The 26,441-nt window shown below is 42.5% G+C and overlaps 2 protein-coding genes across 2 annotated transcripts; both read left to right on the top strand.

Moving 5' to 3' along the window:
- The first annotated feature begins 3,642 nt into the window (after positions 1 to 3,642).
- sli (slit guidance ligand) lies at positions 3,643 to 23,498 on the top strand. Its single transcript, XM_065488251.1, has 30 exons — positions 3,643 to 3,985; positions 10,625 to 10,696; positions 10,838 to 10,909; positions 11,977 to 12,048; positions 12,150 to 12,221; positions 12,275 to 12,346; positions 12,434 to 12,653; positions 12,999 to 13,159; positions 13,212 to 13,283; positions 13,342 to 13,413; positions 13,475 to 13,546; positions 13,605 to 13,676; positions 13,727 to 13,798; positions 13,940 to 14,097; positions 14,152 to 14,302; positions 15,686 to 15,832; positions 15,890 to 16,033; positions 16,092 to 16,400; positions 17,109 to 17,180; positions 18,044 to 18,115; positions 18,175 to 18,246; positions 18,303 to 18,374; positions 18,514 to 18,911; positions 19,543 to 19,665; positions 19,717 to 19,964; positions 20,264 to 20,590; positions 20,935 to 21,147; positions 21,233 to 21,456; positions 21,511 to 21,668; positions 22,062 to 23,498. Exons 1-30 carry the CDS (start codon positions 3,819 to 3,821, stop codon positions 22,340 to 22,342), a joined length of 4,437 nt encoding a protein of 1,478 aa, XP_065344323.1. The 5' UTR covers positions 3,643 to 3,818; the 3' UTR covers positions 22,343 to 23,498.
- Positions 23,499 to 25,508: 2,010 nt separating this feature from the next.
- On the top strand, positions 25,509 to 26,441 carry LOC135943847 (zinc finger protein 780B-like). Its single transcript, XM_065490514.1, has one exon. The coding sequence runs from the start codon at positions 25,509 to 25,511 to the stop codon at positions 26,439 to 26,441; it is 933 nt and encodes a 310-aa protein (XP_065346586.1).

Genomic DNA, 26,441 nt, shown 5'->3' with positions numbered 1-26,441 from the left:
GTCCTCAAAAATTTTCTAAATTGATTATTCAACGCTTAAAAGCCAAATAACGATCAAATGAGCTCATGGAATTATTAAAATTTGCCAAAATGGTCACTGCGCATGCGTCAAACACTTAAAATGGCGACCGTAAGTGTTCAAAAGATTTAAATTACAATCTGGAAGCTGTGTTTTAATTCTGATTCCAGTAGGTGTCACTTCAATCACATTAGAACATTGAATAAATATTTAAAAACGACGGGATTCTGCATTCTGCGTCTGCGCAGTAGTTTCAGTGACTTTTCAGGCATGCGCAGAAGCAAAAATTATATGTATTTGGTTAATTTGTCTGCCTAAATATCTACTGCGCATGGTTTCTTCAATCAGAAATCTTCTGCGCACGCGCAGAGGGACATGGAAATTCTTGGCTCTATGCCTGCGCAGTTTTTATGTTCAAGTTAGACCCAGGAGGAAGAAATTTAAGATAAAACTAAACTTTTGTCGTATTTTGGAGCATGCGCAGTAGCTTCAGGGACTTTTCAGGCATGCGCAGAAACGGTTTTTAAATTATTCGTCAAACAAATTTTTAATATTTGGATTTTTCGGACAACCAGGTGAGCATAAATATTTTTAATTCGCATGGCTTCTTTAATCAGAATTATTCTGCGCTAGCAATTGATTTTTTATGCGTGCGCCATTTTTATGTCGAGTTAAGGCCTTTAAGCAAGCAATTTTTAAGAGAATCTGAACATTTGTCGCATTTTAGAGCATTGTGTCGATATAAACAGCTTAAAAGAGCGTTTTCAAAGCTGAGAAGAGGGCAACCACACAATAATATCCGATTGTATTCGAGAAATTTGTCGACAGCAGCATTATCATCTTTATAAAAAAACCTTTCACGGAAATAATCTCCGGCAGCGCGCACACAATGAAGACATATATACACAGAATTTTCCCTCTTAGCGCGTCAAAACCGTATTTTTTTTCTGGCCCCTTGTTAGTGGCAATCAACATTCCAAAGGAAAAAGAAAATCCGAAAGCGACAGTGGTTCGTGTTTGGGACCAACAATAAATAAAAGCGTGGATCGTGTGCGGGCACTCGTCGCGGCGCTGATGACTCGAGCAGCACCTGGACCTTCCCCCGCCGCGAACGTGACGGATAATCCCGCGGAAGGGATTAAATTCAATTTGCTCTTTATTGTCCCGCACGGCGCACAGTAGCGGCATATCTCCGAATCGTTAGGGGAGCGACGCGCACCCAAAGCGAGCGGCAAAAGCGAAATGTATATTTATATAACCGAACGAACCGCCACAGCATCTCTTCTCGAATTTTATTGCGAAAGACGAGACGCAGTAATTTAAATGTCTCATTATAATTGTTTTTCATCGACTTTTTTAATTTTTTTCAGGTGAAATTTGAAGAAGAAAATCACCAAAAGAGCAAATTATACCGAAAATCAGCGCTTTTCAATGCGAAATGAAATAAAATGCAGTTTCAATCGCCAAACGGTCCATAGGAGAATTAAAAAAAATATTTCAAAATCACGCAAATGTTAGGGGCTTTGGTGGAGGGGGCTGTGATTGAATTTAACAGACGCAGAATTTCTCGGCGAGTCTGAAAAACTTTGGTTTTTGACTCTACGACCCATAGGAGCCGAGTTATTAATTTTTAAAGTCGAAAAAACGTGATTTTTAGCGACATTTCAAAAATTATCATTTTTGGGGCCCAGCTGGGGCCCTATGGGCCGGAGAGTGGTGGCTCTGGCACCGATCGATGCCCCTTGGTTAGGAGCATCCGCCCGTATTCGGTTTTCCAAAATCGGACCATGTTTTGAATTTTAATGAATTTTTTTCGGCCAAAATTTTGAAAAAGTCAAAATCTGTAAAATATTAATTAGTCAAGCCTTATGTTCGAATGAAGCTAGAACATTTAATTTGGTCTCAAAAGAAGCCTAATTATATTTTCAATCGAATTTTGTTTGAATTTTTAAATTTATTCTTAATTTTTATCTAGATATAAGGAAATAAAATCGATTTGCTGAAAAATATTTCATTGCCTGCATCTATGCGAAACGAATTATTATTTGTTTGCGCTTATTTTTTATCAGCGACGCACGATCTTGATCTGTTAAATTTGTAGAGCAAATAAAAGAATGTAATTTATGGCAATTTTAGAAAATAAATTCATGCTGGACCATTTTGATTTAATCCTGCAAATTAATTCCAGTCCCTGTATATTTGCTTTTGCGTCGTTGGCGCTAAACAGAGTGCGCGCGTGTGCGCCGGTCGGTTTTTTTCGGCCCCTCGCAAAAGGGGTGCGGTCCGCCACCGCCTCCCCAAATCACAGCCACCGGATTTTTCATTAAAGCAGAAAAAACCGGTTGCCATCAATTTCTTAAAAAAATAGTTTGATCTCAATTTAAGGTCCTTTTCAATAAATAAATAAACTCAAAAGCAAATTAAAATGATTTTTTTACCATTTCTAGGCTATAGGGGGTGGCAACCGGGGCGAAAGGGGGAGAAAAATTACCTTTCAAACATGGAATTTCATTTTTGAGCACTACGGGATGAATAGAGTCGGAGATTTGAGACTCTTAAAAAAAATGGACATTTCCGAATTTTTTTTCAGGGTCTGGGTCGGGCCCTATGAACCTTGCGAGGCTCATTCGATGCCCTTTGACGAGTTCTACTAATCAGAGTTTGTTTTTTAAAAATCGGTGGATTTTTGAAGTTATTTAATTAAAAGTCAAAATTTAGAAAAATCTATGCGTCTTTCATAAATTTTCACTGGTGCTTTGAGACTTGACAATGAGATATAAATTTCCACAGAATTAAATTGTAATTTGCTTGTGTCGCGGAAAATTGTTCCACGCTCCCTTGTTGGGGAAAATCATCTTATCAGAGTGAAGTTGATGTTTCCCTCTATCGAAAAACAGTGACGGCAAGAATTTAAATAATTTAAAATTAATTTTTCGCGGCAAAACCAATCGGCCGGCGAAGAGGGGGGTGCGTGACTATGGGAATACAATATGGCGGTGCATCACGTGAGCGGCAATCCTATTCGCGCCCGCAAATTGTAGTATTCCCTTGGTTACGCCCCCCTTTTCGGCGGCCAATTTCAGCAGTTTTGACATTATTTTGGTTTCACGCACATCAAAAATATTTTTTATACCAAAAACCTAGTCGCAGGAAACATCCCTATTCTAAAAGAATTTTTTATATAAAAGATGGCGGCTCTTTGTTTACTTTACAAAACCAGTAGGTAACCGAGGGCGTACCACGCCCACTATAAGCAGTGAGCGGTGCACTCTTGCCTGCAGTGTTCGCGCCGCCATGTTGAATTCCCTTGGTTACGCCCCCCTTTTCGGCTGGAAATTTCTGTTTCACGCATATATTAACAAAAAATATTTTTATTCTGAAAATCCAGTCGAAGGAAACATTCCTATTCTAAAAGAATTTTGTAATAAAAAATATGGCGGCTCTTTGTTTACTATAAGCAACCGGTAGGAGTTTGGACTTTGTACCGGTTGTTTTTGAAGTGAGAGAACCGGTGTGAGTTGATCTTTGAACCGTGGGAGCGAGCTAGAGAGCGAGCGCTGGGAGAGAGTCTGTCGGGCGGCGCAGTTTGGAGTTACACTCGTCTGCGTGTGTGTGTGAGTGCGCGTCTCGTTGCTCGGTGCGGCCGTGTCGTGTTTTGTTGCTGTTGCCAGTCCGCCGTCTGGATTTTCGGTCGGCTCGTCGCGGCGAGAGTGCGTGCATTCCCGGTGCTGGTCGCGACTTGCGAGAGCAGCTGGGCGTCCCGTGCGTGCGAGTGGCGCGGTCGGTGATGTGAGAGGCCGATGGCGGCACTCGTGGTGCTGCTGCTGGCGTGGGCCGCGCTGGGCCCCGCGGCGGCCGGGGCCGTGCGCTGCCCGGCCGAGTGCTCCTGCGTGGCCAACGTGGTCGACTGCGCGCGCCGGGGGCTGCTGCAGGTGCCCCCCGACCTGCCCACCGACGCCCACAGAATGTGAGTATGCAGTCCCAGGGCCCTTATTCCAGGCGGGGGCCCGCCAGGGGCCCCTGCGCTCCAAGGAGGGCGTGGGCGCGACGGAAAGAAAGTGAGGGGGCCGTCGCGAGAGTCAAGGCTCAGCGCCCGACGGACGGCCAAAAAGCTGCTCAGGATAAATAAGGAGATGCCGAGTGGGCCGCTCGCAAAGATTCCTCGCAGCCCCCAGTTTTGCAGCTCGCAGGAACTAACCCTGACAGCCAGGGTCGCCCTCATTTTAAGCCATTTCTTAAGGAAAATTTTAATTTTCTTATTTAAAAGGGTGAAAATTAGCAACCCTGACCCTGGAATTTTAAATTCCAGCATTTTGAAATGATTTCCCGTAAATAATAATTGTTTTTAAATGAATTTTATGTCTGAAAACACTTCCTTTTACCTGAATTTTGTCTTGTAGGCCCGTCTTTTTCTTTTTCCAGCTGAAGGTCAAGGCTGCACAAAAATCAATGAATAAAACCGGTGGAGATAAAAATTATTGCTGCTCCATCCTTCAAGCGTAGATTATCTAGTTTATTGTTGTAACTTTTAGTAAAAACAAGCCAGGAGAGGGTCAGAAAAGGGTGCCAAGTGAATTGTTCCTTCTTAATTTCCCCTGATTTTATTTTATAAAAATTATTTTCTTGAAATTAAAGCAGTTTTCTCGTTGTTTTAATTTCACGCCCTATTTTATTAAAAAAAAACATAAAACTTTATTATTTAACCTAAATAAAATAATTCAAAGAGAGAAAATCAGCATGACAGTAAATTGAAGCAATTATAAAAAAATAAAAATAGAAAATCGGGATTTTCCTGTAGAAGAAAATTAATTTAAAAATGTGAAACAGATTTTATAAACGAAATCAAATTTTTTCGGCAGTTTTTAGCTTTTTAAAAAGTAATTTTATATTTTGGAATTTCTTTTAACAAAATGAGCAGACTTTTTAGCTTGTTTTTCCGTTATTTTGGTCTGTAGAAAATTAAAAAAAAAAAACATTTATTTACAGTTTTCCGCAAAAATCTCGCTTTTAATCAACTCCAATTTTGTCCAAATTTCCTAAACCGTAAAAAGGTGCTTTTTCCAAAGGTTGACGAAGGACACAAAATGATTTTTAAAAATGTTTTAATAGTTAAATTACGACCAGGCCATAAAAAATCCAAATTTGGCCGATTTTCTCGAAATTTTCTTTATTTTTTAATGCAATTTTTTCAATTTTATCCAGTTGCACCTCAGTTTTAAAAAATTGTCTCATGACCTCGACTTAAAAATTGTCAGAGAGATATTGAGGCATCAAAATGGCAAATTAAAATAAAAAATCTGTTCAGGAAAGGAAATTTTGACACTCTGACCGAAAGTTTTAGATTTTCACGAGGGAAAAATGGAATAAATTCATTTCTTGCGCGAGAAATTACTAAAAATTGGGGGTGTAAAAAATAGAAAATACAAAAATTTAAATCATCAGGATTATTCTGGGATTTTTAAAGTGTTCTGCCTCCTGAAAGCATTTTTACGTAGAAGAGACATAATTAAAACGTGGAAAAACAGATTTTATATGCGAAATTAATTTTTTGCGGCAATTTTTAGCTTCTAAAAAAACATTTAATGTTAAAAATAATCAATAACTAATTTTTTACAATTTCTTTCAACAAAATAGACAGACTTTTTAGCGTGTTTTCCGTCGTGTCGGTCTTCCTGAATAACCAGAAATGTCTGAAAATAATTAATAAAATATTTTTTCACAGATTTCTGCTAAATTTTTAATTAAATCGACCAGATCTCGCGTCAAGGCGATGCCAATTTTTGTAAAAAAATTTTAAACCATAAAGAAGAAGGTTAAAAAAGGCTTAAGTCCAGCCAAAATATGTTTTTTTTTAAGTAATTAAATTATCACCATGCACAAATGAGACGAAATTTGAATAGAATTTATTGGAAAAAAATTAGAAAAAATATTTTTTGGTCCTGCGACGCTTATTTCCAGTTAAAAAGCTTCTTAAAACATTTTGACTGGTGAAAATGAGCTTTTATTATAAAAAATATTGAATGAAAAAAATCCCGTTTCATTAATTTCAATTTTGAGTTTTAAAAAAGGCGGATGGGGGCGAGTGTGTGGATAGTCGAGACGTCTCGAGAGGCCATTTCCTCTCTTGCTCTCTCTCTCTCTCTCTCTTTCTCTCTGGATGACCGCCGCGCGGATAATTGCCCGGCATTGTTGCAACAATGACCAACAATTGGCCCCCCGCCTCCTTCCGCTGCTCGATCGTAAACGAAAATTCCCATCCTCTTTTTTTTATTTATTTTCAGGTCAGCCCGCGACGCGACCTGCCAGCCAGCCAGCGAGCGAGCGAGCGATTAATTAAGCTGCTTAATTAGAATTTCTCTCCCTGGCAGCGGCCGGCGATTGTTTCTCGATCGATCGATCGAACGAACGAACGGCGCGTTTCGAAATATGACGCCGCGCGTACCAACTACGAAACGAACAGATGTGCTTTTTTTCTTATCGGCCGGTGCGATCTTTAGAAAGGCTTTCGGGGTGATTTCGGCCGCGTTTGGGCCCAATTAGTGTCAGCGGCAGCCGACAGCGGCCGTGAAACATGTCCGACCCGAACGCCACGGCACCCAAAGCCGCTGCACAGAGAGAGAGAAAGAGAGAAAGAGCTGTCGCCGTGGATAATGCGCTTGCTTCCACGTGTTGCGCGCCCCAAGCGATCATTTTCCCATTCCCCGCCGCGCTCACCCTGCTCGCAAATCGATCCGACAGCCGCGTGAAAAATTAAATAAAAAAAATTAGAGCAATTGAACAGTTGCATAAACCCTTAGTTATTGAAGCCGCCAACAGATGGCGCGACCACAGACTTTCTTAAAAATTTTGTTTTAAGCGGTTTTGAGGCATTTTCGCTGCGATTTCAGACTCAATCTAGCTATTTTGCTTTTTTAAATTCATTTGCTTTTTTTTTGACGCGCTGAAAACCAAAATCGGTTCAGCCATTCGCCGTAGAAACGTTGGAAAAGATTGTTTTATTTCAAAAAATAGTTTTTCACGATTCTACGGCGATTGGCTGAACCGATTTTGGTTTTCAGCGCGTCAAAAAATAGCAAATTAATCGAAGAATGCACAGTAGCTAGATTGAGTCTGAAATCGCAGCGGAAGTGCCTTGAAATCGAAAGTCTACGGTGGCGCCATCTGTTAATTGGCGGCTTCGAACACTTAGAGTTTATGCAACTGGTGAATTAAAATTAATATATTTTTTTTATAAAAAATCGAATAAAAAATTTAATATTCTAAGTTTACCAAAATTTTTACATATTTAATTTTATATAACTAATTCTCTACCCGAAATTGTGCTCCACTCCTCTTTTCGTCGTTTTTTTTTTAATCGCTACAAGACGAATAATTTCTGCAAACCAGCAACTAGTGAGTCGGAAGGCATACTCAATCCTCCAAAATCCGAAAAAACTCGCCTTTGAAATGCAAAAGAATTAAATCTAGGCGCAAATCAGCCCCCACTCAACCCCAAAAAAATAAAAAAATTGTCATTTTTCTTCCTATTTCCTTTCCAGAATTTATTCTACTTTACAGGGATGTTATTTGTCTACTGTAGCAAAATTCCCTTATGTAGAAATCCCGAGCAGAAATAAATTTCATTGTGCTTTTTTTAAGCTCCAGTCCGTTTTTCTGCATTTTTAATCAATATTTCCATTGAAAATCATTTCTGGCGTCCGAATAATAATGTTTAAAATTTTTTGCACCTAAAGAAAGGTCGCGAAAAATTCCCCATGTTCGAAATAACTGCCAAACAGGTCTAATTCCTTGAAAAATCATTTAAATTTTAACTTTTTTCTCTTATTTCTGCCTTCATTCGCATATATCAGGAATTTTTCTTGTTGAAATATCTGTAAAAATCGGGGTTTGCCAATTTTGCAAACGCCAGGTTTGGGTATTTCCAAATTTAACCCCGCAAAAGTCATATTTTGCACTTGAAAAGATCTTTTGGAAAATACGAAGAGTGTTTATATTTTCGGTCTCTTGGTAAAATCAGTAGCTATTTTGGAAATCCCTACTTTTTGACATCCGTTATGATCTTCAATTAAAATTCGTGTGTGTCTGTAAAGTGCGCAAAAAACAGCTTTTTACGAGGCAGTGTTTTTTCAGGAAAAAATCGGGTTTTCGCAAACCCTGCAGTTCAGAAAGTGTCCTTGGTATTTATTTTCAATTTTTGGCTCTTTAAATTCAGATTAAATCTTGCCACTGCAAAATCCGTGCGTAGAAATATTTAATTTTAAAAAATAAATCCGGATTTCAAGAGCAGAAATTCAAAATTATTTAAAAATCCTAGGAAACAATTATTTTCCAATCATTTCCACTGTAAATGAAATATTCTATATGCTTGAAAATATTCCTTTCGACGCTATTTTTCGGCCGTTTTTCCCCTTGTAATTTAAAACTTGTAGAAATTCGATTCCTCTCGAAATAAATGAATTTTTTTATTAAATTTATTTCTTGGTATAGCCGCAAAAGCAACATTTTTATTCCTCTTTTTATTAAAATTACATCCATTGAATTTTTTAATCAATTTAAATATTAAATTTGCTCTGAACTTTTTGCTATTTTAATTCACTAAAAAATTTAAAATTACGATTTAATGAAGGTTTTTATAATGTAAATTGAGAAAAAACAGTCTTTTTAGCAATTTGGCATCGTATTTTATACAGGTAAAAAATTAAGAAGTTTTTGCATTGATGACAATTCATGGAACTGATTGTTTGCCAAATTTAGCAAGTGTTTATCTATAAAAGAATGAAATCAGGCCCAAAAAAACAGTTCAATATCTAATTTTTTCCAAATTTCTCGAACAACTAAATTATTTTTCGTCAGATCTCGATCTCTCCCATCATTAATTTTGAGTAAAATTTCCCTAAATTTTAAAAAAAAAATCGTGATTCTCCATTTCCTGACTTGTTAAATTTCTTGAAATTGTCGCGTTGGGCGTTCAACGCTGAGACATAAATTTGACGTACGTTCTCGGCCGCCGCATTCCTCGGGGCATTAGGCGAGCTTTTTATTTCTCCGTGAGTGCGAGCGAGAGAGAGAGAAAGAAGGAACGAACTCACTCGATGTTTTATGTGTGCATCTGCTGAGAGCGTTTTTTCCACGGACGCACGCGCCCTCTTTCGCTGCCTTTCATCCCTCGCGTTCAAAGCAGCAAAGCGCCGGTCTGCGGCCAAAAAAGCAGGGAGTCTTTTCGCTCGCCCGCCCGCCCGTAAAGCGAGCAATTCCGCTCTTTGATTTCTGCCCTCGAGAAACAGCCACCGCGCGTCTTTTAATTCCGCCGACTTCTTGGAATGCTCCTTTGAGCGAAGCAAAGAAAGAAAAAAAATGTGACACGAAAAGGGCGGATTTTTCGGATATGATTTATTTTATTTTTGCTTTGAGAGAACGTTTGCAGGTTAAAGTCCGAGAATTTTCGGTTAATATTTATTTTTTGTTGACGTTTAAATATTTTTTAAATGGAAATCTAGCATCAAATTATTTTAAAACTTTCTTGTTTAAAAAAATAGTCCAGAAAAATTCTAAATTAAATAATTGACTTATTTTTATTTTTTAAAAAGTTACCTCGCACGTCCTGTCAGGGTTGCCGTAATTCTTTTTGAGCGATGGAGCTTGGAAGATCAATCATTTTATTTATTTTTCTGTCACAAGGAGCGCAAAAAGCGGCTCCATCCAGGAAAATTAAATAAGAATTCCGGCATCAATTAAGATTTTTTTTAAGAAAATTTTCCTGCTTGGGAACCTAACTGCTTTCTCGGTAATTACAAAAAAAATTGTCCAAAGAAATTCCTCGCTAATTCCAGCTCCAGGCTAATTTCTTTCCAACTTTCAAACGTGTTTCTGTTCGCTCTGCCAACGAACCGACCGACGAAACGTTGAAAGGAAAATTCCCTGATGACTATCTCGATAAAATAATTTCGTCATTTGATCACGATATCGAGTTTCGGAGCTCAAACGAGTGAAATCAATATTATATACAAACGTGGGAATCGAATTCAGGAGCTGGCTTGTGTTTCGTACTCTCCAAAAATTCAAAAATTCGGAGAGAAAAATGAAAATTGCAATTTTTTTAATTTTATAAAGTAAAGAAATTGTAGAAATTTTAATTTGGCTTTAAAAAGGCAATTTAATTCCATTAAAAGATGTCCAAAATACTTAAATATTTAATTTCAGTAATTTTTTATATTTTTTTATTAAATTCTAGCCATTTTAACGGCTCCTGACGGGCTCTGTAATGGTTCCAAATGTGAAATCTGCACACCGTTGGAACCGCCAAGTCAAGAGCTTTCAGAAAATACCAAATATGACCCTTTTAAAACCATCAGGGTGCTCAGGGTTCACCCTGAAATCTCCGAATTGCTTAAAAATGGCCAAATTGCACATTTTCTGAAAGCTCTTATTTTTTCCGGTCTAGCTGTGGATAAATCTCACTAATTGGAACAAATACAGAGCCCGTCAGGCGTCGTTAAAGGGGCCAGACATTTTTTAAAACATTTTCAATCCGGGAAACACGCAAATTGGGTCCCGAGGGAGGGAAAAGTAACGAGCAAATAAACAAAAGGCATTTTTCTATCCACAGAGACCTGCAGGGCAACAACCTGACGGTGATCTTCGAGTCGGACTTTGACGGTCTGACCAATCTGCGCATTTTGTGAGTTTTCTCTTTTCTCTTTTTTCCATTTTTCTCCCCCGGCGCTGGCGCTGGAGCGGAAAGATAAAAGCGCGCTCGCTCGCTCGCTCGCTCCCCCTTTTTTCCGCAATTTCCTTTTGATAATAAGGGTGTTGTCGGCAGGAGCCTGGTCAACAACCAGATCCACACGATCGAGAAGGACGCCTTCCACGATTTGGCCGCCCTCGAGCGAATGTAAGTTTCCTTCACTCTTAATTACAAAAGTTCGTTACTTGAACGCATCGCCAAGGATAAATTATTATTTTTGCCTCTCATCTCTCATCTCGCTTGATCAAAACGCAGAGATGACGTCAACTGATGAGATAATTCTGAAATACGTTGAAATTAGGTGCACAATCGATTTTTTCGTCCCGGAAAACATATAAAAAGACACCAAACAAGGCCAAGTTCGGACCGGATTAATTTAATTTAAAAAATCCACCCTCAGAGAGTAGGGGGTGGACGTCGCAACCCCCGAAAATGGACTTGTAAAATTAGAATTAATTATTTTTTAATAAAATTTGGGTCAATTTCCTTATTTAAATAAAAAATTTCAATTTTCAGGGTACGAAAAAACTCCTTTTTTAACTTTGACCTTGATTTTCTCACACCATGGTGAACCGAATAGTACCAAATTTTTATATGTTGTTTCCACGTGTAAAACACACATTTTGGCTATTTTGAATTTTCAAAATTCAAATTTCTAGGGTTGCCAAATTTTTTTTTTTAAATTTCCTCCTGAAATTTAAGACCCTGACCTTTGACCCACGAGGTTAGTCACCAGGCAAACTTGTTCAGCATTTAATTTAGAACATTTTTGTCGTTAACTTTTTTATTCTACCTCAATCCAGTCTTTTTTTTAAAAAAAAAATAAATCCTCATAGTGCACGAAAAATTAATTTGTCGAGAATTCTCCTCTATAATTACAACCTCGAAACAGCACTCTCACAAAGCCGATTAATAACTTGTCTTGTTTATTTTCTATCTCTCGATCGGTCGAGTGGTTATAAAAAAGAAAAAAGAAAAACAGGAGGTAAGAATTCGGAAAGGTGATCAGGGGGTGGAAGGTTGAAGGTTTCACCTTTCCTCTACCTGCCTGCCTGCCTGCCTGTCTGCCGTGTTCTGATTAAGGCACGGCGTTGTTTCCTTTTTTTTTTAATTTCGCTGCGAGAGCTAGAGAAAGATCAAGTGGCGCGTGACCTCTCGCTCGTCTTGCCGCTTCTCTAATCACACAATCCGACTGACGGCAATTCGATTTCCAGCCGGCTGAGCCACAACAGGCTGCGCCACCTGCCCGACATGCTCTTCTCCAGCTCGCCAGACCTCCTCCGACTGTGAGTTTCCCCACAGATAAATTCCTTTTTACCCTTGATTTACATAAATCCAACCAGAAATTTTTTTATAGCCGAAAATTCAAATTTATTTATTTTTTCAGGGACCTGAGCCACAACCAGCTGGTCAGCGTCGGTCGGAAACTCCTCAGGGGGCTCACTTCGCTCAAAAACTTGTGAGTTTTAATTTTTTAAATTAAATCTAAAATTAATTAATTTTATTTATCAGACAACTGGAGTTTAATCAGCTTACCTGCGTCGACGAGGCAGCAATCAAGGCCCTGAACAGCCTTGAAGTCCTGTAAGTAACCTTTTTAAAAAATTAAAACAGGATTTCACACATTATTTCTATTTATTTATTTATTTATTAATTTCCTGTTTTTGTCAGGACGTTGAACAACAACAATTTGACGTCGCTTCCGAAGGACGTGTTCGAGCCGCTCTTCCGGCTGCGCAGCCTGAAACTGAGCGACAACAACCTGATTTGCGACTGCCACCTGTCGTGGCTGGCGCGCTGGCTCAAACGCAACCAGCAACTGGCGCCGTACGCGCGCTGCTTCGCGCCCAACCCGCTCAAGGGACAGCCCCTTGTCGAGCTGCATGATAAGGTCAGAAATTTATCTCGGCTCGATAGAGAGTAAATTTGCCTTAAAGGAGCTTTCAACCTTTTTTTTCAAATCTATTTTTTACTCAAATTGATGAAAAATATTAAAAATCAAACATCAAGCATCAAAATATTGAATTTTGGAGGCCTTTTGAGACGAACTTTAAGTAGCCGCCATTTTGGAATCAGCATTTTGAAATAGCCATTTTATTTTTTTCTTATCAACAAATCTTCATTTCCTATCTTTGAAGTCAAATGTAAAAATTAAGCACAAATATTTAAGCCAATTTGGAAAGGCCTCTGCCCTTCCCCTAACTCAGGTCACTAAAATTTCCCTTCTTACAATTAGGAGTTGAAGTGCAGCGGGCTGGTGGAGCGTCAGACGGGCGGCGAGTGCGTTGGCGAGGCGCAGTGTCCGCATCCGTGCCGCTGCGATCAGGGAATCGTTGACTGCCGCGAAAAGGGTCTCGCCAGGGTGCCAACCCACCTCCCCGACGGCGTCACGGAACTGTAAGGCTTATCAATTTGGACATTTCACAGCTAATTTTTCCCTTAATATCAGGCGGCTTGAGCACAATGCCATTACGGAGATCCCGGCACGCGCATTCACCCCCTACAAACGCCTCACCCAGATGTGAGTCACCCTGAGCTCAGGGTTTATGTGTGTTTATGATAAATTTTATTCTTTTCAGTGACCTGAGCAACAATAAAATCGCGAGGATCGCACCTGACGCTTTCCAAGGGCTGAAGGGTCTTACCTCTTTGTGAGTAATTAGAAATTTACCCTTCAGGGTTTTTGAAATAACCGAAATTTTACACCTCCAGGGTTTTGTACGGCAATAAAATCAACGAACTGCCTGCCGGTCTCTTCCACGGGCTCGGAAACCTGCAACTCCTGTTAGTTACTACCCCTATTATTTTTAATTTAACACCTCTGACTTTTCCCCTTTTTCAGGTTGTTGAATGCGAACGAGATCTCCTGCATCCGTCAGGACGCTTTCAAAGACCTGCATTCATTAAGCTTGCTGTGAGTCTTCATTCTTTTACTTCTCCTTAAATTAAATTTTGCATTTTCAGGTCGCTGTACGACAACAAGATCCGTTCTCTGCGCAATGGCACCTTCTCGTCAATGCACAACATCCAGGCCCTGTAAGCATTCCCCTACTTACCCTGAGCTGATTCCCTTAGCTATTTAGATGGAATAAGACCTGATTTTACCCTGAAAATTCCTCCCTATTTATTCAAACCCTGGAATTTCCCCTCCAGACCCTGATTTAAGTCCTTTTTCAGACACCTGGCGCGCAATCCCTTCGTGTGCGACTGCCGGCTGCTGTGGCTGGCCGACTACCTGCGCAAAAACCCGATCGAGACGTCCGGCGTGCGTTGCGACTCGCCTAAGAGGATGCTCAGGAAGAAACTGGAGGCTATGCAGGAGGACAAAATGAAGTGTAAGACATTTTAATTCTTTTTAATTATTATTTATTATTTTTCTCCTCTGGCAGGTTCTGACGCGGCAAAGAAGGCGGTGGTGGAGGAGTGCGGCTCGGACGTGCCGTGTCCCGTCGGCTGCAGCTGTATCGGCACCGTCGTCGACTGCTCCGGCATGAGGCTGACCACCGTGCCCCGCGACATCCCCCAACACACGACAGAATTGTAATTAAATCAATTATCTTCCACCCAATCTGGCAAATAATGTCTGTCAAGGCGACGATATTGACCAAAAGGCTTAAATATAAACGACGGCGCTGGCAAAATAGTCCTCAGGTCGCGTACCTGAGGAAGGTCGGTGAAAGACAAGGGTTTTAAATCGTCGCTAACAATAAGTATCGCAATATGAGCTCAAAAGTACAGAAAAACAAAAAAATTCTGCCTCGGAGCGGATCTCAGGTTGCGGGGTACCCTGAAAAAGGTCATTTGAGTACCGCAGGTTAAAGCCCATCCTAAGACGTGTCTTATGAGGGGGCGTAGTCGATGATCGGATGAACGACCGAATTTTAAAAAAAATAAAACCAAAATAAAACCAGAATTTTAAGCGTCACAAAGCCGAAAAACCGGAAAAAATTAATTTTAATTTTTCTATGGGAGTAAAAAATCTAAAAATCGGTTACCAGACCGGTGGTGGTCTTACGCATGCAATGTAGTTGTTAAGATCATTCAAGTGTCTGCCTTTTTGAAAAAATGATGAATTTTGGATTTAATGCTAAGCTTACGGAAAAGGTGCAAAAATCACTTTTTTCAGGATTTAAAATATATCTCCTCCCGGGATTTTGTTTTGATCGACTCGTATATGGTCTTAAAATGTTCCTAGATGAATTTCGCGTCAATCCACCAAAGGGTTTGTCGAATTTTTTCCCCAATCGCGAGATGTGGTGACTGGGAGCAGAAAATTGTCGAAAATACGCAAATTTCCTCTTCTGTAAATATAACTAAGTGTTCAAAGTTAGTGAAACTTAAGTAATTCCTATCGCAGATAGCTAGACGGCATAACCGGGAAAACTCGGGGATATTTAAAATAAAATAAAAATGGAAATTTGATTTTTTCCCCAAAATTATGCCGAAAAAAATTCGTAGTAATTCGAAAAATGGTCTGATTTTGGAAAACCGCACACGAGCGGATGCACCTCACCGAGCGGCATCGATTGGTACTAAAATTGGGGCCGTCCGGCCCAAAGGGCCCCGCCTGGGCCCCGAAAACGATAGTTGGCAAGTGTCACATAACGGTTTTTTACTTTAAAAATCAATAACTCTGCCCCTATGGGTCGCAGAGTTTAAAATTCCGCGTCTTTTAGGTACATGTGCAGCCTCCGCCTTTCCCCGCCACGGCCAACGCCCCTAAAATCTGTTTTATTTGAAAGTTTTTAATTTATTTATTTTTATTAAATTCACCTATGGGCCGGATTTGGTTTTTGACTTGAAAATATACACGTTCCCGTGATTGAACGCGTCGATTGCTTGGCTCTTGCTTTGAAACTCGCAACTTTGCTGATTTTTTTCAGGAATAAATTCGAAAAATTGTTAAAATTGAACATTTTTCAGGTTGCTGCACGACAACGAGCTGGCAGAAGTTGGTGGCGACGGTCTGTTCGGCGGGCTGCCGCACCTTCGCAGGCTCGACCTGAGCAGAAACAAAATCGGCGCCGTGGAGCCGCACGCGTTTGAAGGATGCGCCAAGCTAAACGAACTGTTCGTTTTAATTTTTAGTTTTATCATACAATTTTTCTTACTTAATTAATATTTCAGGCTGCTTTCGTCGAACCGGCTGAGCGTGGTCAGCAAGAAGTCGTTCCAGGGGCTGAACAGCCTGAAGCACCTTGCCCTGGACAACAACCAGGTGGCGTGCGTTGCCCCCGGCGCCTTCGAACACCTCGACTCCCTCCAGACCCTGTTAGTGGAAACCAAAGAAATTAAATTAAATTTATTTATTGAATTTTGTGACCTTTAGGAACCTGGAAGGTAACGCGTTCAACTGCAACTGCCACCTGGCGTGGTTGGGCGAGTGGCTGCGGCGCCGCTGGGGCGCCGACGCGTCCTCCACCGGCGCAAGGTGCTCGGCGCCGCTGCGTCTGCGTGGCGCCGCGCTGGCGCAGGCGGCGTCGCACGAGTTCAAGTGCGGCGCCGATGCTGGCGACGCCGGCTGCCTCGGCGCCGACTACTGCCCGCCGGCCTGTTCGTGCGCCGGCACCGTCGTCCGGTGTTCGCGCGCCAACCTCACCGCCGTCCCTGACAACCTTCCACCTGAGACAACTGAATTGTGAGTTTGAGAATTTTAATTTAAGAGAAATAATTATTCGTCGAGGCAGAAATTGACCAAAATATAAGCGATGCCGCTAGAAAAACCGCTGAAAATCAGTCCGGGACCTAATCTCAGGTCGGGGTACCCTGAAAAAGGTCGCTAGGGTACCCCAGGCCAAAGCCCTTTCCAAGACGTGTCCGATGAGAGGTCGTGGTCGACTATCGGACGAAGGGCTGAATTTTGACAAAAATTAAACCATATCAGTGCAAAGCCGAAAAAGTGTAAAAAATTAATTTTAATTTTTCTATGGGTGCGAAAAATCTGAAAATCAGTTTCCAGGCCGGTGGTAGTTCTGCGCGTGCTCCATCTTGTATTTTGAGTGGAGAAAAAAAATCAAAAAAAATTTATTGGATTTTATTCATTTTGTTAAATTTAATTTCATAGAAAAATATTCGGAAAAAATTAACTGTTTATTTTTAATTATAATGGATTTTAAAGATTTTTGTGTACCTTCTAGTGCTTTTAATCAAATTAAAATGCCTGTAATAATTATTAATTTTCAGCTCTAAATAATTATTTAAAACGATAAATTTTTGTCTATAAAAAATTTCTCGTTTCGTATCCGTTAAATCCATTTATCATAGCATTAACATGCGGTATTTCAAGATCTGAGTAGGCCTCTTTTCAAGTATTTAATTTTTAAAAAATATTAATTTGTAATTACAGATACTTGGACACAAACATGATTACATCTGTGGAGCCGGACAAGCTGAAACACCTGAAGCACTTGACACGCCTGTAAGTTACTATTACACAACAATGAAAATCGTTATTAACCGTCTAATTAGTCCAGCATGTCTTCAATCAGGATTTTTTTAAAACCAATTGATCGCCCGGAACCATAATTAAATTTTTGCTATTTTGTTGACACCGAATCTCACGTCCGAAAAGTCAGAAGTGCAAAAATTAACCACTGTTCGACTCGTCTGAACCTCCCCTAGACAGCCGATGGGTTTTGAAGGTGATTAACCCTCATCCCCCTTACACCCTCTGCATTCAAGTAACGATAAAAATCGCGTCGCAGTGCACTTATGATCACAACCCTTAAAAATAAATAAAAATCTACCCCAAACTCCATCGGCTATCTTCGGGAGGTTGAGATAAGTCAAATGGTGGGTAATTTATGCAATTATGACAGTGAAAACTCGAGATTTGGTGAAGACAATTTTAGCCAAAAATCGAGAAAAATATTTTCAACGTCAAATCTCGGGTTTTAATTGTCAGAATTGCAAAATCTGCACACCGTTCGACGCCTCTCAACCTCCCCTAGACAGCCAAATGGTTTTGAGGGTGATCAACCCTTATCCTTGTCCTACCCCGTGCATTTAAATATCGAGAAATCAGAAATTTCATTGCATTTTCCGGTATTTTCGCTATGGGGGATGAAAAAAGGCAAATTTTGAGGTAGGTGAGCGATCAGATCACCCCCAAAACCCATCAGCTCTCTAGGGGAGGTTTAGACGAGTCAAACGGTGTGCGGTTTTTGGAATTCTGTTGGCTCAAACCTGAGATATGACGATTTCAATATTGGCAAAAATTAGAATATTTCCAAATTGTTCAAAATTATATTCTGAATTAAAATAAAAAATTAATTTTCACAGAGACCTGAGCAACAACATGATAACAGTGCTGCCAGACCACGCGTTTACTGCTCTTGCCAAGTTGGCGACTTTGTGAGTGCCTGGAAAAAATTTATTTTTAAAATAAAAATAATAAAACGAATTTAAAATAGGATTGTGAGTTACAACAAGCTTCAGTGCATTGAACAGCACGCCCTGCGCGGTCTCAAATCTTTGAGGATTATGTAAGTTGACATATACACCAAATTTTAGCATTTTTAATTATTTAATTTTCATACAGTTCGCTCCACGGAAATGACATCTCGCAGATGCAAAACGGAACCTTTGATGATCTGCATTCCCTAACGCACATGTAAGGAATTATCGTCCATTTTTTATTTAAAATAATTTAAAAGACCCATTAAACCACATTTTTTAAAAATTCAATCGATTCCTGGGTGTCTTTATAATTGGAATTAATTATTCTTTCGATTAAAATCGCATTCTTGCAGTGCTCTGGGCGCAAATCCGTGGTACTGCGACTGCTCGTTGCGTTGGCTGTCGGACTGGATCAAGCGGGACTTCGTGGAGCCCGGAATCGCCAAGTGCTCGGAGCCCGCGATGGCGCGCAGCGAGCTGCTGCTGACGGCGCCGCCAGAGCTGATGGTCTGCTCCGGAAAGGTGGAGGCGGCCGTGCTGGCAAAGTGCGACGCCTGCTTCCGCTTCCCGTGCGCCAACGGTGGCACGTGCCGCCGCGCGCCCGGCCGCGCCTTCGAGTGCGCCTGCGCGCCGGGCTTCCACGGCCGGCGCTGCGAACACATGATCGACGCCTGCTTCGGACACCCCTGCCGCAACGACGGAGTCTGTCTCGTCCTCGAGGAAGGACGCTTCTCCTGCCAGTGCCCTCAGGGTAAGTTCTGACACCGCCAAAAAGCGATTTATTTTGGTTTAAAAAGGCGTGCCGCGGAAATTTGGCTGGTCCATTGCCCCGCCCACTTTTGTATTGAAGGGAAATTGGCTCCCCGATAACTTGAATTCAACATCACTTCGATCAGCTGACTCGTGCGCGCGATTCGGAGGGATATAATAAGTGGGCGGGGCTAGGGATCGGCCAAATTTCCGCGATACGAACGTTAAAGACCGTCTTTGAGCACACCAATCGATTCCTGAGGGTCGAATTAGGTATACTGGATATTTTTTCGGACCAAAATGTCCAGCGCGACGTGCGAACTTTTTTCCCGCCAAAACAATATGAACGAATTTTGGAGAAGTACGCATGCGTCAGAGCTGGCTGGATGCGCCAAAGAAGTCATTCGTACAGGTGGTCTCTCCGCAAGTGCTCAAACCAGCTCTGAAGCATGCGCATTTCTCGAATTTACGTTAATATTTTTTGGCGGGAAAAAAAGTTCGCACGTCGCGCTGGACTTTTTTACCGGAAAAAACATCTCCTCTGACTAATTCGACCCTCAGGAATCGATTGGCGTGCTCGGAAACTTCGTCAAAGACAGTATTTCTGACCATAGATGTCTTTTTTTTCTCAGGTTTCACTGGTGAGCGGTGCGAAAGCAACATTGACGAGTGTTTGGCTCACAAGTGCATAAACGGAGCCACCTGCGTGGACCTTGTCTCGGGCTACTCGTGCCTCTGCAAGCCAGGCTTCACAGGTTTGTGTTTCTATAGTCAGAAAAATCCCTTTTCTAACACCATAAATTTAGGAAAGTACTGCGAGAAGAAGATCGATTTCTGCACCAAAGAGATGAATCCGTGCGCCAACGGGGCTCGCTGCGTCAACAACGGCAGCTCGTACGCGTGCGAGTGCCTGCCTGGCTTCAGCGGTGCCAACTGCACCGTGGACGTCGACGACTGCGTCAACCACATGTGCCAGAACGGCGGCACGTGCGTCGACCACGTCTCCGGCTACTCCTGCCTCTGTCCCAATGACTTCTCTGGACGATATTGCGAGGTGAACACCAAAGAATTCTCCACAAATGGAGTTGCTACCTGTTTTGAACATTCCGACCCAACCGTTGGTGTCGCGTCGGTCGTATTTGACCAATCAGAAGCCGCCTAATTGTAAGGTTTTGTTGCTGCTTTCAAGTAAGTTTTGCCCAGAAAACCCTGAAAACGACCGATGCGACACCAACGGTTGGGTCGGGAAGTTCTTAACTGCGACGAGTTCGGGACAACTTACCAGGAACAACAGAGATCTTAAACCCCTCTTACCAGCGGTCTTTCACCAAACTAACCGTTTTCATTTCCCAGGTGAGCCCGATGGTTGCGATGCTGTATCCGGCAACCTCGCCGTGTCAGCAGCACGACTGCAAACACGGCATCTGCCATCAGCCGGACATGACGTCGGCGGAATACGTTTGCCGGTGTGCCTCAGGGTACTCAGGCAAGCGCTGCGAGTACCTGACCAGCGTGTCCCTGCGCCACAACGCTAGCTTCGTGGAACTGGAGCCGCTCAGCACGCGACCTTCGGCGAATGCCACGCTGCGATTCACCACCACTCATCCCAGCGGCATTTTGCTCTACAACGGCGAACAGCAGCAACACCTTGCAGTTGAGCTCTTCCACGGCAGAATCAGGGTAAGTTAATTTGTGCTGTACGGGTAAACCTATATATAATATGCGAAGAGATCTTCTGCGCATTCCCAGGAGACGTAGAGGTCTTCTGCGCATGCCAATAATGAGTAGAATTCTTCTGCGCATGGCCTTAAATAGTTTTACGTTTTCCCTGCGCAGTAAATTCCTGTGCGTCCTGCACATGCGCAGTAGCCTGCCCCATGCTCCTCAACGACTGATGAAACCTATGAACGCATGCGCAGACCGTTCGAACCTTTTTTAACTCTTTTAACCCCTGATATATTCAAACCAACCAAATTGGTGACCCAGGAGTTCTACATTACCCTGACTGTGTTTCCGTTTTTCAGGTTAGTTTCGACGTGGGCAACCACCCCGTGTCAACCATGTACAGTTACGAGCAGGTCGCTGACGGAAAGCCACATATCGCTGAGCTTCTGGTCGAGGGCAAGAACTTCACCCTTCGCGTTGACCACGGCAAGGCGCGTTCAATCATCAACGAAGGCGACAAGGAGTTCCTGCACCTCACCTCGCCCCTCTTCCTTGGTGGTGTTCCCTCAGAGGTAAATACCCTTTCTGACCTTCACCGTTTCATCTGGGGTTTTATGCTCTTTGGTTTGTGTCTCATGCCGTGCGATTATTCAACAGGAGGGTCGTCTGGCGTTCCAGCAGTGGCACTTACGCAACCTGTCCAGCTTCAGCGGCTGCCTCCTCGACATCTGGATCAACCGGAAGCCAGTCGATTTCGGCAACGCGGCACGAATGCACAAGATCACGCCAGGATGCGCCAGCCTGCAGGACTCCTTTGAAGTGAGCGGCCTTGAGGAGCCACGAGCCCAGCCAGAAGACCTGCTCAAGGCCAAAAAGTCCAGGTCAGTTTGTCCGAATCCTTCTCTTTTGCGTCTGAATCGTCTCATTTTCCTCAGTTTCGAGCGAATGGCAGCCAAACTGGGATCGTCAGGTGCCCCGTGTGACGCTCACCGCTGCCGCCATGGCAAGTGCGTGCCCCCGAGGAGCTCCGCGCAACAGCCGGCCTACTCGTGCATCTGCGACAAGGGCTGGAAGGGCCAGTTCTGCGAGATTCGTAAGTTTCTTGGAACTATTTGTATTTTCGCGGTTTAACTTTCTGGTTTTTAAAATTTTCAATTTCATATCTGCTGGTCTAGCCAAGTACAAGTATCACCTGCTTGCTTTTGAGACTCTCTGCGCATGCCAAAACTGCGTAGAAGTCTTCTGCGCATGCCAAAATATACGTAGAAAACTTCTGCGCATGCGGAGAATGCTTAGAATTCTACAGCGCATGCTCTTTAATATTTTTACATTTCCATTGCGCAGTAGATTTCTGTGCATCCTGCACATGCGCAGTAGCCTGCAACAAGTTCCTTAACAACTGTTTCAACTTAACAACGCATGCGCAGACCGTTGGAACCATTTTTAAACACAGCAAATGCCTGAACCAACCGTTTTCTGTTGACAGCAGCATCGGTGATGCCGGTGACGATGCAGTCAGCGACGGTGGCGCCAATGGGTGGCGCGTGCCGAAAGGAGCAGTCGCTGGACTACTATGTGGAGAACGGCTGCCGATCGCGCAAGCCGCTGCGGCTGGCGCGGTGCGAGGGCGGCGGCTGCGACGGCGGCTGCTGTCGGCCGCGCAAGAGCAAGCGACGCAAGGTGCGGCTCATCTGCAACGACGGCACCCGCTACATGCGCGACGTCGACATGGTGCGCAAGTGCGGCTGCTCCAAGAAGTGCTTTTGAACGGCCCCGCCAACCCCCACCCCACCAACCCCCCCGAGGGAGCGATCACGACCCCCGCAGTACAAACATAAATAAGCTTTCGATGTGCCACACACGCCCTCTACCCCCCACCCCTCCCTCCGGCGGGGACGTTGGGGTGGCCACGCCTCCCCACCACGAAGAAAATCTTGCCGGGGGGCGTGGCCGTGCAAATGGCGTCCTCTCTCGGTTCAAAAGCATTCCTCTACTGCTGCATTATATAGAGTATTAATATTTTTATTTTCTTCTCGTTTTGTCGCCACTGCCCCGAAAAGACTGCGAATTACCTTCGTCCCGAATGAGAGGCCGCTCGATTTTTGCATTTTTGTTTATTTCGTTTCGAATTCTCATTTTGTCCGTTCGTCCGACGCTCTGCTGATATTGTGAGGGAAGCAGAGTTGGAAAAATGATATATACATAATAATTATTATACTTTGCTGCAGCTAATCGGTGTCGTCGTTTGGTTTTCGTTGTAAATACTCGCAACGTACTCGCTGATATATTACCTCAATACACATTAATTGAATCGCGCTATTTAACTATATTTACATTTATATACATACAGAATATATATTAAATATATATATTATACATAGATTAATTAGTACGTAGCTATTATATACTACTATATATATTCGAATTAAATCATTATTAAATAAATCAATGTGAATGTAACCACGTACACGACACAATCTGTCTGCTCTAATTATTACTTCTCTCTTTCCGTTATACATTTAACAGACGCAATTAACTCTAAAACATTTCGAATCTCAACCAAAACAAGCATTTTCGTCACGTGTTTCGATGTTTCGGTGTGTCGCCCACTCGTGTTCGGCTCACCTTCGCCCCCCAACCCCCAACCCACCCCTAGACAATCAGAGGGGCGCCAGATTCAAAATCAGCGCCCCCTATGCTTTTTCTCGCTTCTCGTATAGATCATAGAGTATTATTTTTGCTGTGATTAGTCTCTATTAACCCCTTTCTTTGCGCCCCCTCGATGGAAATTGTATCGAAAATAAATGATAATTAATTGTGCTTCACTAACCGCATTTTATCTGTCGTCGTACTCTCTGCGCCGAACACTTTTCAAGCAAAAAATTAAATAAAGCATTTTACGCCATGTAACTTGATCTACAAACCCTTGCAGTTTTATTTTCATCACTCCTAAGCCAAAAAATACATTATAATTTATGTGCAAGTGAGTATATCACGAAGAAGCCATGTTAAAAAATTATTTCAAAGTGTATTTATTATGATTTTGGAACCCAGAAATTAGAAATTCAGCACATTTGGCAGTTGAAATTTATAAATAATAAGAGGCTAAACGAAGAATTTCATCATAACGCTTAAAGACCGTCTCTAACGAAGTTTCTGAGCCCACCAATCGATTCCTGAGGGTCGAATTAGGTAAAGTGGATATTTTTACCGACCAAAAAGTGCAGCGCGATGTGCGAACTTTTTTCCCGCCAAAACTATATGAATGCGAGAGCTACGCATGCGTCAGAGCTGGCGGGATGTGACAAAGAAGTCATTCGTTACAGGTGGTCTCTCTGCAAGTGCTCAAACCAGCTCTCACGCGTGCGCAGCTCTCACAAATACGTTCATATTGTTTTGGCGGGAAAAAAAGTCCGCACGTCCCGCTGCACTTTTTAAACGGAGAAAACATCCACTTTACCTAATTCGACCCTCAAGAATCGATTGGAGTGCTCAGAAACTTCGTCATAGACGCTCTTTAATGAATGAAGTGGTTTTTACTTGATCATGCGTGGTGTGATGTCTGTTTCAGCCCTCAGCCGCTAGGAGCGTTAAGTCGGAAACCAGTGCTACGGCTAAATTAAATCGAAATTATGCCATCAGAAAGTCAGATACAGATTTAGCACTTTCATTTTTGTTCAGTTTGAATTTCTATTGAATTATGTGAATTATTATCAATAAAGTACATATCGTTTTTCCCTTTTTCCCGCGGTTTGCTCCAAATTGTATAGACGTCATTTTAAGGACTTCAATCAGGAGTACAGAATGATGACCATCAAATCATTAATAAAACAAACTTTTTCATTACAAAAACCTGAAATTATTTAATATTTTTCAATAAAAAGTGTCGTTTACATTAAAAGAACGCTTTAACCCATGAAAAACCAGCTGCGTACCACTAGAGACTGCGACTCCCTTTCTTACACCCCACACGCCAACTACGCCTGAGTTGCCACTGACGCCACACATGTGACTGTGGAACTTTTCCGAACTCACCTCCCTCTGCTCTGTAGGCTGCTTTGCACCCGTTTTCCATTTCGATGAGTATTTTCGCCGGAAAAACGCCGCTCTGCATTATATGTAGACTCCCAGCGGCGGATGGCTCCATCCCTAGCAGCCAGGTGAACATGACGAACCTGCGGCGGTGGCATTATATCGTCTGCCGGAAGCACTTTATGGAATTGGAAGGGCAGCTCCAGCAAGTTATTTGCTACTACTGCATCTGGCAGGCACAGTAATATGCTTTAGAATTTCTGATTTGAGTTTGTAGAAGTAGAAACCATTGGCTCGCATTGTTAAGGCATTCTCGGGAGATATTTGAGCAGTTTGGGGATTTAACACCATGTCAAAGATGGCAAAAGGCGGTTGGTTTAGTGACTCGAAATGCTCAAATAGCTCAACGGGCTGGTAGAAGGCGCCTTTTGCTGGTTTTCGCACCTTTCCAGCGGCTTTAGGGACGAATGTCTGGCGTTTCAATCAAAGATCTCGGTGCGGAAGGCGAAAAGATGGCCACATTGGACCCAAGAGCTCCTCTGATGGTGTTTTTATGGGACCCGTTGAGCTCATAGCCCATGGGACATGCTGGGTGAAGGTTTGAATTGCGTGTCTTTGCGGTTGATGATTATTTCGGGAATGTTTTGAAGGTTTTATATAAATTCTCCTGCTCTACTAATGATTTTTAAAATGTTATGAAGGTTTCTGAGAGAAAATTCGAGCATCGTCCAATCCAAGACCAAGGCGTGGTGGCCGGACGACTTTGATTCCAAAGGAACAGCAAACGTGCAGCGAAAACTCTTCTTTGGTATATAAATAATTAAACACGACCAATAAAATGGGTTAATAACCGCCATTTTCAGGAGGAAAGCTTGACCAATGTTGGGTAAAATTGGACAATATGAACCTACCAGAGCCTTCAGTAGGGGACGAGAATCTAAAAACGGAATGCTTCTTCTGCGGTAAAATGAGACGCTACATGTTCACTCACCTGGAGAGAGCCCACAAAGACCTGATGATTAAGAAGTGCGAAAGCAACGTTTGTTTCAAGTACTTTGAAACTGAAATCAAGAAAAAGATGCATTTTAGCATTTTCCACCAAAATACGCATAAGCCGCCGCTCAAGTACGATTGTCAGTACTGCGCAGACGCGTCGTTCAGCGACCCCGTTTGCTACATTTGCCACATGCGCAGGGTCCACCCGGAAATTGCATTGAAATGCTCTGTGCGTAACTGCGTTTTTATTTTCAAAACGGACGAAGAGGTGAACGCCCACCTCGACGCGGTGCACGTTGTCCGCGAGCAAGGGGACGTCTTCCGCTGTCATTCGTGCGACTTCAAGAGCAACGTCTGCACCAACCTTGTGGAGCACTTGAGCAAAAATCACCTGGCGGTGAAGATAATCGAGTGCCCTACCTGCGCTGAGGTGTTCTTCAACCTGAGCGACCTGAAACGCCACGAGAAAGTGGCGCACAGGTGGATGGTGTGTTCCTACTGCAAACAGCCCGTGGAAACTCTGAAAATGGACAAGCACGTGAACCACGAATGTCCAGAGTGCATGAATACGCTGCTCTGCGCCGGATTTTTGAAGAAACACTTGCCAAAGTGCCACGGAAAAAATAAGATTCTCCGCAACAAGCTCAAACGTAAATTGAAGGTCAAACGTTATAAAAAGAGGAGCAGCCTCAAGAAGTTGAAGAGTGAAAATAACCGTGCAGAAGGTGGGGCACCACATAAGAAGGATTCCCTCAAAGTTTCAAAAGCTCCAGCGGAAACTTTTCACTGCAACAGAACCTATAAGTTGCGCAGTGATGATAAAACTTTTACGTTGTAA

Source organism: Cloeon dipterum, chromosome 4 (assembly GCF_949628265.1).
Source record: "Cloeon dipterum chromosome 4, ieCloDipt1.1, whole genome shotgun sequence".
NCBI classification, from domain to species: Eukaryota; Metazoa; Arthropoda; class Insecta; order Ephemeroptera; family Baetidae; genus Cloeon; species Cloeon dipterum.
Note: the sequence above shows the minus strand (reverse complement) of the source record. Positions and strands in the feature narration are given on the sequence as shown.

Excerpts from the sequence above, each read along its gene's own strand:
- sli (XM_065488251.1), top strand. The coding sequence starts at position 3,819 with ATGGCGGCACTCGTGGTGCTGCTGCTGGCGTGGGCCGCGCTGGGCCCC. Across the intron at positions 12,347-12,433 it reads CTGAACAGCCTTGAAGTCCT|GACGTTGAACAACAACAATT; the intron begins GTAAGTAACCTT and ends TGTTTTTGTCAG. Across the intron at positions 21,457-21,510 it reads CTCAAGGCCAAAAAGTCCAG|TTTCGAGCGAATGGCAGCCA; the intron begins GTCAGTTTGTCC and ends CATTTTCCTCAG.
- LOC135943847 (XM_065490514.1), top strand. The coding sequence starts at position 25,509 with ATGAACCTACCAGAGCCTTCAGTAGGGGACGAGAATCTAAAAACGGAA.